Raw genomic sequence first — 15,500 nt, forward strand, 5'->3', positions numbered from 1 at the left:
CCTGGCCCTTCCACCTGTCTTGATAAGATCTGTATATGTGACATCTTGAGGCCTATTAATTTACTTTATTATTTCTTCCAAAAATAAACAGAAAACACTGACCTCTCTTTCTGCAGTAAATATCCTCCTGTTGGTTCCATGCCGCGCTGTGCTGCTCTCATCACGTACTGCTCCATTAGCCCTGGGCCCATGTGCGCGTCTCAGCTGAACTCAGGCCAGCACTCAGTTATCAGCAGGCTGTCGTAGCAGGGCCTCCTTGGAAGACTCCCACACTTGCAGGTTTACAGTTAGGTTTCTGATTATTTGATTGATAGGTTTATTTCCCCACTAGTCTGCAAGCTCCAGAAATGCAAGAACTCTGTCATGCTTAGAGTGCTGGTGGACGCCTGTAGTCACGGCCTGGAAACTCGGGAAGATCGAGTGAAGACAGCCTGGGCTACACAGCAAGACCCTGTCTCAAAAATAAAGAATTCATGCTGGGCATAATGGCATACAACCTTTAATCCCAGCTTGAAGCCAGCCTGATGTACAGAGCGAATTCCAGGACAGCCAAAGCTATATACTGGGACCCTGTCTCGATTTAAAAAAAAAAAAAAATCTTCCCTAGTTCCATGCTGTACCACAGTCCCTGATAAATAATTGATGATTAAATAATTGAGTGAATGACTAGAAGTTGTAAAGGAGAACTTGCTAGGAAGAGGATGTTCTGATCTGTGTTTATTTCCTCAGGAAGTTAAATGGTAGGAAAGGCTAGAACTAAATTACTCAAGCTAGTCCCTGCTTGTTCACCTTGTTTGTTTGTTTGTTTGAAGATCTTTGATAACACCTGTGCGTATGATAAAGTTCCAGCACAGTTGGGAGAAGTCGTGCATGGGCAATTCCACATGACACAAAGGCAAACAGTAGTGATCCATACAGACCATATCCACATGGGCTACCCATTTTGTTCCGAAGACTGTTCTATCATTTGTTCCGTAAATATTTTACTATTCATTTCCAAGCTAAGAATGCTTTTCAGAATGCATACCTGATGTCATTATTATATTCCAAAGAAAGGAATGATGCCTTCCTAGCAACTGGATAGCCTCTCGTGATTCATTTGCTGTTGTTTCATAAATGTATCTATCATGCTTTATTTGACTTTGAGCCTAGAGAAGGGCCATGAATTTGTTGGTTTATATCTAAAGTTTGTTCTAATCTCTTAGCCACCTGTAGGTTTTCCATCCTGTCCTTTGTTCTTTTTAAAATATAATTCTGATTTTGCTGGCCTGCCACCTAAAGTTCAGACTCCACAGCTTGAATATAACATCTTTTAAAGCCCCCCAGATAATTATTACTCCATCCTGTGTCCACATTAGAGTACGTCATGCTCTCCGTGTTTGTCTTGGTTGTGTTCAGAATGCGGCTTTCACCGTCCACAGCAGGCGCATCGCTCTTTCCTTTGGGATTCTGTGCAGTCCTCTGCTGTGGTGCTGCGTTATGTTGGGCTGAAGTTTCTATTTTCCTCTTTCCCTGTGAAAATTCCAGTGAGCCCTTTCTAAACTGTGAGGGCTGTAGCTGCCTGTTGTTTGTAACCTAGATTACACTGTCTGTAATTTGCCCCGTTTCTAGAGTCCAGCTGCACGAATGGATCACGAAACAGCCAGTGTTCTGAGCTCTAGCAGCACACACTCTGCTCCTCGAAGGCTAACGAGTCATCTGGGGACCAAGGTAACAGCAGAGAACAAGTCCTCTTGTCAAGGCTAGGCATGCTTTGCTAAGACAGTCGCCGTGGACATTCTGTTCTCTAAAGATCTTGACTCAGTCTCCTGGGGAAATAATGTTTTTATACAAAGAAACATAAACGAGAAAATGAGAATTATAAAAACTCCCAAATTAGATGCCTGTTAATTTCTTGTTCAGCTCATTATCCATTTACCTACAAGCATCCAAAGCCCCAGCCAACTGACTGCTTCAGCACCCTGTGTCTTTCTACCTCTGTGCCGTGCCTGTGGGCGGCACCTGACACTTTTTGCGAAGGGCTGTCACCATCTTTCCATGGCTCAGGACTCTGAGCCCTGCATCTCCAAAAGACATTCTCGTAATTCCTAGCATCCTCCTAGCCACTGGCCTGTGTCCTCTCATAACGGTTGGCTTGAAACTCGCTCTTAGAAAGCAGATTGCTGCCCTCTGTCCTCAGCATCTTGCCGTGTCTGCACATGACGTTAACGGATGTTCATTGAAATGGATGGAAGATCATTGAAATTGAGCAGTAGCCAGTGCTGCAAATATTTTAAGGTTAGGGGAAAATGTGAGAAGAAAATCACTTTAGTGTTTTACTAAAATGACATTATGAGCAACGTGTTTTCAGTCAGAAGTGCAGGTGCATTGTCTTCATAGCCTGCTCTGGGTTCTCTTGAAGTATTATGGCAGTGCTTAGGAAACACTGAAATAACTAACATTAATTTAAGAAATGAATGCTTGCCTAGTGTGTCCAAGGCTCTGGACTCAATTCATTAAGAAGAAGAAACAATAAAAATTAAAGAAATAAATTTGAATCTCTAATGCTAATCCACAATAGTTTCTATTTGAGACCTCTCCAAGGTGTGCCAGTAAGGAGTTGCCTCTACATCACCCACCAGTTCTCTCAAACACTTGTATTCTTATCCCTCTGAGGAAGAAATTAGAAAGGAAGAATCTGCTTCAGGCCATTAGAGTCTGAAGAGATTGATTCAGCATCAACACAATATTGGCTCTTGGCACATGGACGTTGGCATTCAGACTGCATTTCCTTTAGAAGTGATTTGTGCATAATAGTATTCAGGCTTTGCTATACAATTTGAATGCCAAACTATTATTTTATGTAGTTTTCTGTATAATGTAAATCCTTCCAATTTGCAGTGGAGAAAATGCAGAGAGCTTACACTCAAGAGACATCAAATAAATTAACTAATACCACATAGCTTGCTTAAAAGTGCTGGAGCCAAACTTGGAACCTAGGTCTGATGAAAACACATTATCCCCAGCCCTGTCACTGCCATAATAGAGCTAGCACCACTAGGAGAACTGTGTTACACTTCTGAGCAGCATTCTGCAGTCAGCAGCATAGCTTGGTTACACTACAGGATGTTAAGCGGCACCTACAAAATGCCCCAACACTCTTCCAACACTGTCGTTAAGACCAAAAATATGTATCCTTGTGGATTGCTGACTACTCAGGTGATGCATCTTCGTGTAATACCCTCTCTTTTAGGGATATCCTATAACTTTGAAGGGAAGCTGGTAACAACCATGCTAACTGGATGCTGTTTTTCTATTTCTAGTTTCTTTCTTGGTTACCCTTCCAAACTTACTGTCAAAGCAACTAATGCTTACCAGTTGCTTTTAAAAAGAAAACGATGACAGTTCTTGAGTTCTTGGCTTTGCCACTCTCTTATGTGTTTGTGGCATTTGTCTTTTTATGACAAAATAATTTTATATGATAACAGAGATCATATAAGTTTAAATGTTATAATTATAAGCCTGATGAAATGTAATGATTGCGAAGAATTAGAATTTAGTAGATTATAATTGTTGCAAAATATTTTCTATTGCTTAGAAGTAAAATGAAGTTTTAAATTATATAAAGAATTTAATAAACACATTCCAGAGAGAGAGGAGAGAGGAGAGAGAGAGAGAGAGAGAGAGAGAGAGAGAGAGAGAGAGAGAGAGAGAGAGAATGAGAATGAGGATGAATGGGTTGTGAGAAAAAAAATATTTTCATTCATGTAACAGTTAGCTTTAGCTGATGCAGGCATGTAGCAGTTTCAGTACTGTAAGAACCTATTTTTTTCAGCAGTCTGCAATGCTGTCACTTAGTCACATAAACCAATTGTGGATGTTATTTTGAAATAGCACTCATCACTTCATCCAGAAAAGTTTTTATTTAATTTTGTTTTGTTTTAATTTTTAATGAATTTAGTAAATAATCCCATTCATCACTTCATTATATCTGGCTTTTGGGTATCAAAGTCATAATTTGTTTCTAAACTCATTTGGCCCACAGGTGGAAATGGTGTATTCATTGTTGTCAATGCTTGGTACCCATGATAAGGACGATATGTCACGAACTTTGCTAGCTATGTCTAGCTCCCAAGACAGCTGTATATCCATGCGGCAGTCTGGATGTCTTCCTCTCCTCATCCAGCTTTTACATGGCAATGACAAAGACTCTGTATTGTTGGGAAATTCCCGGGCAGTAAAGAGGCCTCGGGCCAGGGCCAGTGCAGCTCTCCACAACATCATTCACTCACAGCCTGACGACAAGAGAGGCAGGCGTGAAATCCGAGTCCTTCATCTTTTGGAACAGATTCGAGCTTACTGTGAAACCTGTTGGGAGTGGCAGGAAGCCCATGAACAAGGCATGGACCAGGACAAAAATCCAAGTATGTTGTCTGTAGTGTACATCACGTTGCCTGTTTCAAAGCATTATGTAAGTTATAGGTTAACTCTTTGTAGTTGGTATGCTGTCTTTATGAATAGAAAGGATTTGTATTAGCTAGCTAATGCTGCTAACACATTAAAGGCTTAAATCCGCATTTCCCTAAAACTTCTTAGCGAAGGAAAATGTTATATGCACTACTGAGCAATCAAAACAGAACAAGCAAATCAGTCGTGAGGGTGATCTGGCTGGGCAGGCGTTCCCCTTCCTCCCTCGCTGCTTTATTGCTTCCCCCAAACTGAGTACACAGTTAAAGAGGACAGCCTTCCCCAGAAGAGGAGGACCATCATTCAGTTGGGGGTATATGAGTAGCAGCAGTCCCTGCAAGAACCTCCAGGCAAGCTTTCAAGGACAAACCAAAAGACACTTGTAATTAAAACTTAAAGCTAGCTGCTTTGATGGCTCATGTGTGTAATCTCAGCATTTGAGAGATGGAGACAAGAGGATCGGGAGTTCAAGGTCTTCTTGAACTGTACAGAGTTCAGAGACAGCCTTTGTCATGGGACCCTGTTTCAAAGAACCACAAAAAGAAAAAAATTCTTGGTAGAGCTAAAATCAGTGTGAGCAGCTAGGTTGCCCTTTGACTGGAGCTCAGGAAAGTAATTTTTACATAAGTTCCTTCAGCTGTTAGCAGCCCAGCCATAAGCATCTACATTGTACGTCGCGTACACTGGACACGCTCTACCTGTTGTTTCTTGGTCCTCACAGCGGCCTTTATGGAGTAGGAGAAAAGCAAAGGTGTATCGTCTCCATTTGTAAATGAAATCGATGCTTAAGCTAAAAACAGTTTGAACCTATATAGCAGAATTGTCCTAAGCTTAATATAAAGATTATTTCAAATCTTAAGAATGTATAAGGAAAGGAGCAAGGATGATTTATTTTTTTAATTCGCTTAGGGAGACTTGGAGTGAGAGGTGAGAGCCAGTAGACACTTTGTTTTGAGAACATTCCTTTCTTGATGGGGGAGGAGTACCCACAATTATTAATAAGTCATATTATTGCTTCTGAAAAAAATAATTTAAAAATACTTTGTGTCACGTATAATATGTGACTTGAGACCTTGCATATAATATTAAAGATGTAAGTGCGTTTTACACTTTATTTCAGATACCCTTTCTTTACATTTTTATTATGTATCTGTCTGTATAGGAAACTTTCTGCTAGGTATCACATTTGTATGCAACCATATGCTTTTAATCCATAACCATCATAGTTGTTTACACAGAAATTAGAAACAAAATCAACAGTATTATACCAAAGTGTGTTTATTCTTTCATGTAGTCATCATTTAAAATGATTTCGCATATGAGCTATAGCAAAACCTATGGGAGACCCAGTCTGACAGGCGTGGTCACGGCTGGCAAGTGAACATGTTATGGACCAGAAGCCCTTGGCACAGTTGTGCTCCACTGCTGTGTGTTTATTCGTCGTTTAGCAAGTACTTGCTGCTCTGCCAACCTTAGGGACATATTAATAATAACCCCAGCACATATTTTAGAAGTGTAGTAGCATCTCTTCATAATAACAAAATATTATGGCTTAGGTAAATTTATTTTTCAGTGCCAGCTCCTGTTGAACATCAAATCTGTCCTGCTGTGTGTGTTCTCATGAAGCTTTCATTTGATGAAGAGCATAGACATGCAATGAATGAACTTGGTAAGATAAAAAGGTTTCTTAATGCCATAAGTAAATGCTGCTGAATCTTTAAAACAACTATAGAAATTCGTCATTGGAATAAATATAGATGATAAGTTGATATGATGTAAGGCTACTAACTTCCATCCATATAGGGAAAAAAGAAAACCCACTATACCCTGGTCTCCATGGGAAAATGGGTCCTGAATCATCAAAATGTCTACCTTCTTACAAACCAGCTTCAGCTTTTAAAATCTTAACTAAAGATTGGGAAGATTACTAAGTGGACCACCCCTGTCCCTGTCGCCCAGATAGATCCTGTGTCACCTCTGATGAAGAGGAATTATTTGAATTATTTGTTAAAATATCATTGTTCTTAGCCAGTCAGTGGTGGTGCATGTCTTTAATCCCAGCACTTGGGAGGCAGAGGCAGGTGGATCTCTAGTTTAAGAACAGCCTGGTCTATGTAGTGAGTTCCAGAACAGCCAGGGCTACATGGAGAAACCCTGTCTTGGTTGTGGGGGAGGGAACCAGTGCTCTTGCAATCTGTCAAAAAAAAGTTAATCTAAAGTGACTTTAGATTAACACCAGGAAGAGAGTTATTAGGATTTTAATTTATCTTAATGGTTATCAGTATTTTACTGGTTTTTCTTGAAAGTAGTATATGTAGAAAGATATGTTCCAATTGAAGTTAGAAACATTACATTAATTTTGGAGAAATAACTCCCTTATATACATATTATCTAAACCCTGTGTAACCATTGAGTACCCATTTTTTCATGTAACAGTTTCTTTAATTTCTATATTTATTTTACACATGTTTATAAAGCATGTCATGCTGAGCCATCACATGTAAACTGTATTTCTGTAGTCATGTCACATGCAAGAACCATACACTGAGTTTCTGTCTTGGCATAGCTGTGCCCATGCTTTTGTGCTGTTTTTGTTACATTACATTCCAGCCCCTGCATTGTATTCTTAGCACCCTGTCATTGTTATTCATCATTTACTATAAAAGTGGTACAGTTGTGAGACTCTTAACTACAAACTGCACTGCAGAACATGAGTGCTGTCTCCTTCAGAGTCATCACTTGGGAGAACTCTGTGCTCTGTGGCTTGAGGCCTGCTCTCCAGCGTGCTTTTCTTCCCGCAGGCCCATCTGGTCCTCTTTCTAGTGTCCTGTGAAACTTCATTTAGTCTTAGGGGTTTTCCCATTTCAGTACAATCTCAGCATTTATGACTTTTTTCTAATGCCAATAATTATGAAAAGGGGTATAACTAACAACAGGAAAACGCAGTTGTAAGATATTGCAAAGATTTTTCTAAAAATGTTCTTATGTTCCAATGAACTATAGACAAGGACTGACACATTAATTATCTGAATTTCAGAATAAAACTTAGACTCAGTATTTGTTCCTCTTCTTCTTCAGGTAGGAAGGCTACCCGGGGCATTTCACCACAGGAGCTAGGTCAGGGGCTCTCAGGTGAGGAGCAGGAGGGGCTCCGGGGGTGTGACTGTGGGGACATAGCCACAGGGTTACCTTCCTCTAAGGTCTCTGTCACAGGGAGGGACACAAGACAGCAGAGGGTCTGGCCGTAAGGACTAAGGAAAGTGTCAGCCCTAGTTAGATAAGGACAACGCTTAGGCCTGGTCATGAGCACTGTCACGTGTATGTGTGACGATCTTCCAGGGCTACTCAAGTTTGCACCTGTTAGTACCAAACGTTTTAGATTGTAGTATCAGTGATGTATATTCGTTAATTCCCAGGCCTGCCTAAGAAAGTTTGGTAGACACTGGAATTTTCAAATGATTAAGATATCCCTGGCTTCCAGTAAAAACATGATTTATTTACATTAATATTTCACAACACTTCTAGATCATAACAGTCAGCAGAGGCACTTGCCAGGCCAGATAGATTTTCCAGCCCATAGCAAACAGACTCCCCAGAGCAGGACCCCAGGAATTAAACAAATAGTCTGAGTGATGCTATGGTTGTGAAATTGGGGTGTCAGGCTACAGAATATCGATGTGGACCCCAGTACTTACTTTAGAAGAAACATCTCAGGCTATTGATGGCTGTCTAAGCCATATGATAAAAAAATCTGTACTTAAAAATTAAATGTCCTATTATCTTGTTTTAGTGTAACTGTGAGTCTATTCAATATCACTTGAAGCAATTGGCTCTTCCTTGTCTGTAAGGCAATTGAACGTCCTATCATTCAATAGTGAGCCCATGTAGATGCTGTTTCCTCTGCATAGACACTGTCAATAGTGAGCCCATCTAGACACCAGTACAGGAGTGTATACTCACTTCTGCATTGAGACATAACTCATTTTTCTGCTGGTTATGAATTTGCATCATATTTCAATGAATCTTTTTATAGTTTTAACCGGTGAATTATATCTTTGCCTCAGAATTCACTGATTTTTTTTCTTTTTACTTGCCTAAAATTATAAAGGGATCTCTTTTATCTAATCTTCCAAGTTTTACTAATTTTTTCAATCAGTTATAATCTTTATAGAATTGTTGACATATGATATATCTTTAATTTTGTTTAAAATCAAATCCTAAAATTGATATTTTTGGATAAGAGAGTTCCTTGACAATTGAAGGCCTTCTTAGCACCTTCTTTAGACCGTTTTATCTTTCTTAGGAAGTAATCCAGATACTACACTAGGCAAGACTTTGTGCAGAAACAGAGCATAGTGTGTTTTACCTTGATACTGAGAGCCTGCTTCACAATACTCTACACCTTGAGTGTCTCGTCGGCATCCAGGGCCACAGTCTTCAGGTCTTTAGTGACTCCCTAGTCAGTATCTTGTATCAAAATATCGGTTATGTTGCTGTCTTCTTCTTCTTTACTCAACTATAGAAAATACTGGCCTTCATTGGAGTCTGGCCTGAGGCTCTCGTTCTCTGTCCTTGTGCTAGATCTTTTACTGTATTAGTCACTGTTCAGCCAGTGTTCTCTGATTCACATGTCAATCTAACTTTTCCCTCCCAAGTTTTATGTGTGTTAGGCAAACACTCTACCACCAAACCCTTTGGATATGTTTTCATACTACTTACCTGGCATCTTCCTTTATATGGTATTCTAGACACTTCTAACAACTCTCACAAGTGGAAATTGTTGCCTTCATCCCAAAATCTGTCTCTTCCAGATTTCCCTTTGGCATTTTAATAAACCACTTGTTCAAATCAAAATCTTAGGAAAATCATCCATGACTGCATTGGTATCTCCTACATTTAGTAAAGGAGCACTTTAATCCTAATTATTGAGTATATCTCAAGGCAGACATGGTGACACACACCAAGTGCTTGGGAGGCAGATGAAGGTTTATCTCTTGAGTTCAAGGCTGGTCTACTCTACGTAGGGAGTTCCAAGTCTATCAGAATGCATAGTGAGACCTTGTCTCAAAAACAGCAGTGTGTGTGTGTGTGTGTGTGTGTGTGTGTGTGTGTGTGTGTGTGTGTGTTTGCTATTTCTCATTGTGAAGCGAGGCACCATTGTCTCTCTGGTTCTGCATATTCTGTACTACTTCCGGTCATAAGCCATTTTGCACCTTGCACTTATACTTTATTTATGATGTGCCTCTATTTATACTACTCTTCCTAACATCCTGATCTGCTCATTGTGGCTTCAGTTAGTGGCCTCCTTGTTGGGCCCTTACACACACTGTTTATCCTTATTCCTTCTCTTCCTTGCTCTGCCCTTGTTAGATACTCAGTCATCCATTAGACTTCACCTTAAACTTGGTTTCTCAGACCTTTTCATGGGGCCTTTGCCACTGCAGATCTGGGTGCTGCACACCATTCATAAGTTTTGTGAAGACAGTGACTGGATTTGTTCACTCACTACATACCCATTATTGCAAATAGATGGAGGAAAATCTTAATAAATATGGTTTAGATTTTCTTTATACAAATTAATTTGCTTGCCAGTGTTCAGAGAATTGCCTGTCATCTCTTCTTGTCATAAAGATCTGCATGAATCCTCCTGTAACTAAGATACCTTGTCTTAAAGGTTTTTTTTTTTCCGTCTTAAAGTTTTAAGTTCATCATTGAACTTCATTTTGTGAGTTTACAAATTCTTCTACTGATCTTGTCATGTTCTTCATAAAATATTAGTGTGCTGGTCTTTCAGGTTAGCAACCTGCTGAGACCTACAAGCTCATTTTTTTAATGCCTGGGCAACCTTTCTTTAAAAGACCATACCCCGAGTCCTGTGGTGATGATGGTCCGTGTGCGTTCTATTCCTTTACTCTCCACCTCGCCGCTCCGCTTCACTTTTCTTCATAGCTCCTTCCTTTGTTGTCTTCCCTCTCCTCCCCTTTATGTTTCTCCTTTCCTTCCTGGTGTTGGCCACTGTGAGCATTACTGAGCACACCTGTAGTTGAGTAGCAGGAAGGAGAACACTGAGTCCTGGTATGGCTGATATGTTGTAGTATCCAAGGGAAGTAAGATTATTTTGTAAAGAAACTTTATAGTTGGTTGAATAGATCATTCTTTATATGAAGTAAGTTTTACTTCATGCACAGTTTCATTTAAAAGTTTCATTATTCCGAAGGATACTTATTTGACACTTTAAAAAAGTATTAGGCCACAGTAAATGACAATGGAAAGTAGTTTTAAAGCCCCTATAATAGCAATACGTTAATTTTTCTGTTTAGGGTTAGGAAGACCCATGTTATAACAAATAGCTGCCATTGTTGCCAAGGCACAGTGTGTGTCAGTGAGCAGAAAACAGTGGTGATGTCGTTCAGTAAAGCTGGAGGGTGCAGACACTGGCAGGGGGTGGAGTCGTTGTCGGGTGTACTTTATATTACACAGAAATTGTTTATAGCAGTTTTGTGGCTTTTTCATTCTAAAGGCAAATTTGTTTAAATCATGTAGTCTCATTCTTTGAGATTTTCCCCCTGGTTTTTAAGCTGCCAAATTATACCAGTTTATTTGATTCTAGATTATTGTATTTTTCCTTTTACCCTTGTTAATTAGGGGGACTGCAAGCCATTGCAGAGTTGTTGCAGGCAGACTGTGAGATGTATGGGCTCACTAATGACCACTACAGTATTACTCTAAGACGGTACGCTGGAATGGCTTTGACAAACTTGACCTTTGGAGATGTTGCCAACAAGGTATGTCTTTTTATAAGATTTACTTCTTAAGGTAACTCAATTACGAGTCAATTTATTTTCATAAAAACAACTTTTTGAACTAAAGCAAAGATTTTTTTCTGATTTTTTTGGTGTCTCCCACCCCAGTTGAACAATGACTGATAAAAGTGTCCTTTCTCACTACTGCATATCCCAGCTTAGTAGGTTGTCTTTTGCCTAAACAAAGCAAAAGTGCACCTGACGTTAGACTGCTGTGCTGAATTTACATAGCTGCACCAGCAGCATTGCTCCTCATACTGGGGATTTTGCTAAAAATGGTGGTTCGTTCACCTAGAAAGTGCTGTAGGAAAGAGTAATCACTGAAACACTGTTCCAGGAGGAAGCACAAGCTACTGTGACAGACAGTGCACACCCTGAGTCCGTCAGACAGAGCGCCATGCTCTTTCCTTTGCTTACTATTTCTCAGGGCATTGTTTGGCTTTTCCAGTTAGGTAAAGGAGGTAGATAACAGAAATGGGAATCATCTGTCTTCCATCTAGGTAGTTTTGTTCTGGGTCTTGTATAGGTAAAATAACATTTATGATTTAAGTAAGAACCAGCTTTGAAAATCAGTAGCTAGAAAGAAGCCACTTGAGGCCGTCTCACTAACGATCCTGTTCCGCGTGCATCTCCCATTGCAGGCTACCCTGTGTTCTATGAAAGGCTGCATGAGAGCACTCGTGGCCCAGTTAAAATCTGAAAGTGAAGACTTACAGCAGGTACTACTTAGAATTTCTAGTGTTTTTCCTGGATAGTAACGGTTAATGTACTGATTTATATTAAACTTTGGCTCAGTATTTAGTGGTTTATGTTAAAGTATGGTCCCATTAACACTAAAGTAAAGGAAAATATTTATGTTGAACTAATTCCTTTTGGCACCCTAGCAACATATATGAGAAATTTGCTATATGCAGAAAATTCCTATTTTTATTATTATAATCAACCATATTTAAATTAGTGGGTTTCATTTATGACCTTTCGAGACATGCAAATGCCATGCTTTGATAATGTAGCTGGAGCATTCCTAATCCTAAATTTGAAACTGTTTGTATGCTGCTTGCATGACACCACGTGTGAAATATCTGTTGTGAAACTGTTCAATGCACTAAGTTATTAAAATACTACATAAAGTTGCTTTTGGGTTAAACATGTAAGATACATATATATGGAATGTAATCATATACCCAGGGAATATCACACATGTACTAATATTCAAAAAGCCAATTTTAAAATCAAAATACTTATGATGCTAAGCTTTTTAGATAAGATGTATTTAACTTGTAATAGATTCCTATTCTTACCTCTGTCATTAGAAACAAAAAGGTAACTAGTATGACTCATTTTGTATGCAAATTATTCTAAACCTGATTATTTGCAGGTTATTGCAAGTGTTTTGAGAAATTTGTCTTGGCGAGCAGATGTAAATAGCAAAAAGACATTGCGAGAAGTTGGAAGTGTGAAAGCATTGATGGAATGTGCTTTGGAAGTTAAAAAGGTAACTTTCAAAATGTTCAGTACTGTACTAGGTAATCCACCTGCCTCTGCCTGCCTAGTGCTGGGATTAAAGGTGTAAAGCACCAGAGAGACCCTGTCTGAAACAAGGTGAGAGACAAGACCCAGCAGCAGAGGCCGTCCTCCTTGACTTGCACATGGTGGCGTGCACACACCTATTCTCTCACAGCTCACACAGACACTTGTGTATCCATCGTGCACAGGTACATGCAGCCTGTGTAATTGTATGTAGGTTCTGTAGAAAGATACTGCTGAACAGGTGACAGGTGAATAGCCACTACATGCTGTAAAGGGTACAGGATATCATTTATGTTAAACTACAGTGAGATGCTGTTATGCACTCCATACTGAATTAGTGTAAAATAAGCCACATGTCAAGGTGGTTGAGCCGCTGGAGGCATTTTGTACTGTTGTTGGGGATGTGAACGTGTGTGTGAGCCTTAGGAAAACATTTGGACAGGAGTTTATGTTAAACATACACCTTCCAAACTACCCAGCCATTCTATCCTTTAACATTTTCCTACAGGAGCAAAGACTAATATTCTCACACAGATTGAAACATGAATGTGTTTCATAATTTTGTAATGTCCAAAAATCAGAAGTGACCAAAGTCTTGAGTAGGTCACTGCTTCGGTCTCCCCTAATCTAATCTGCATCCTAATACCTTTTCCTTTGTCTCAAAATCCACTTAGGTTATTTAATTGGGGTTTTTCCCCTCTTTCCCTGCACTTTATACTTTTTGATCAGTTGTTGTTCTGAAGCTTCTTTCCTATTCTAATCATTTCTCCTCCTTCTCCGCACCCTTCTCTCACCCGTCCCGAGTACTCTGCATATATAGCCAAGTGCCTGAGCTCCTCCCCAAGCTTGTAATCATTTTATGCCTCCTGTAATTTCAGCTGTAAAGTTTGTTTACTGCAGACCATTGGTCTGGAGTCTCTGGAGCATTTGTGTTCCTGTACCTCTGTCTCCCACTTTTAAGTCAATTACAGTTTTCCTCACTCCAAAGTTTTTGCCACTTTTCCTGTTGATCATCCTACCTTTACTTCAGTCACATTGTAATTAAAGTGAACTCCAGACCTTCCTACTTGTGCGTACATGTGTGTGCATGCGTGTGTGTGCGTGTGCGTGCATGTGTGTGTGTGTGTTTGTGTTAGGGTTTCTTATTGTTTTGTTTGTTCTTGTTGTTTTGATACTGGGTCTCACATAGAGAAGCTGGCCTTGATTTTATAACAGTCTCCTATCTTAGCCTCCCAAGTTCTGGGATTGCAGGCCTGCATCACAACACCTGGCTAGGGACTTATGTGAGACTGGCCATTTAGGTAAGCCACCATAAGTTGCTGGAAATTAGACTCTGTGTGTTCAGACTCCAAGTAAAGTAATTCAGACCCTGTTCAGAATCTAGTTTTTGTTTCTGGTGTTTTCTCTCTACATTGTCTACATTATCCTCCTACAATGTTGTCCCCTTTGTGAGGTATTTATATTAAATTCAGACTGCAATAGCCTTCTTTTTAGAGTACTGTATTGCATCTGTATTGTCCTAATAGGAACAAATACATTTCTAATAAAGATTCCTTGATGGTGTCATAAAAAGGAATACTGACATCTGGAGTGTGACAAATTATGACCAGATACATTAATTGTGTATCAAAGTGTATCTGTGGCAGTTACATTTTTTTATATTAGGGAGCTTGGGCATTTTCATAATTACTTTGTTTCTTTAGGGCTTTTAAGAATTTGTACATATTCTAGTACATTTCAGAAGTTACATTATTTTTAATCAACAGCATATGAATACATATATTTGTTTTTAATACAAATAGAATATTATATAACCTCTGCAGTGTGTTGCCATTTAGTACTTAGATATCCTTCCATATACATACACAGTATATGAAGGTGTTTTAATTGAGTTTCTGCTATCCTCCAGATAATATTATTTTGTGATAGTGAATACAATTAGTGAATATCAATTCTGCTTCATATTCTGGGTTCATTAAAGATATGTCTAACATCTAAACACTTAGAACAAAGGTCACTACTTCAATACTGTATAATAGGAACAGTGCTGACCTAGATTTCATTTGGCGTGCGTGGAAGTGTTTGTAAACGAAAAGTTCCTGATTTACTAGTGAGGAATGTGCAGAAAAGAGACAAAAAGGAAAAGGACTCTAACATATGGATGCATGCTCTGTTTCCATCGCTAATAGGAATCAACCCTCAAAAGTGTCTTGAGTGCCTTATGGAACCTGTCGGCGCACTGCACTGAGAATAAAGCTGACATATGTGCTGTGGACGGAGCACTTGCATTTTTGGTTGGCACTCTTACTTACCGAAGCCAGACGAATACGTTAGCCATTATTGAAAGTGGAGGTGGGATATTACGAAATGTGTCCAGCTTGATAGCTACAAATGAAGACCACAGGTATATACCAGGTTTTATATTACTTTTAAATGGATTATTATAGTTTATTTTCTTTAAGAAGACCTAATTGTAAAATATTTTTGTCATTATGAAAGCTTTAAGCAAGGTGTCCTTATTGCAATGTGAAGATAATTACAACTCCAAGTATAACTCATTTGCATGTTTTTGCTAGTAAAGTTTGAAGTATCTTATAGAAATAAATCTACAAATAAATAAATGGTACCTGTAAAAATAAGCATAAAAGTCAGAATATTTTCAGTTCTTTCATGCCTGTTTAGATAATATAAAGGAATATAAAACTAATTTTTAAGCGAAGA

At 39.1% G+C, this 15,500-nt stretch overlaps 1 protein-coding gene across 1 annotated transcript in view; it reads left to right on the forward strand.

Moving 5' to 3' along the window:
- Apc (APC regulator of WNT signaling pathway) overlaps positions 1–15,500 on the forward strand; it is a 96,997-nt gene that overhangs the window by 70,746 nt on the left and 10,751 nt on the right. Inside the window, exons 9-16 of the mRNA XM_038332074.2 lie at positions 1,612–1,710; positions 4,025–4,403; positions 6,020–6,115; positions 7,525–7,578; positions 11,092–11,231; positions 11,891–11,968; positions 12,628–12,744; positions 14,969–15,183. Of these exons, the coding sequence (XP_038188002.1) occupies positions 1,612–1,710; positions 4,025–4,403; positions 6,020–6,115; positions 7,525–7,578; positions 11,092–11,231; positions 11,891–11,968; positions 12,628–12,744; positions 14,969–15,183 (1,178 nt within the window). The remainder of the gene's footprint in view (positions 1–1,611; positions 1,711–4,024; positions 4,404–6,019; positions 6,116–7,524; positions 7,579–11,091; positions 11,232–11,890; positions 11,969–12,627; positions 12,745–14,968; positions 15,184–15,500) is intronic.

Source organism: Arvicola amphibius, chromosome 5, assembly GCF_903992535.2.
Source record: "Arvicola amphibius chromosome 5, mArvAmp1.2, whole genome shotgun sequence".
NCBI classification, from domain to species: domain Eukaryota; kingdom Metazoa; phylum Chordata; class Mammalia; order Rodentia; family Cricetidae; genus Arvicola; species Arvicola amphibius.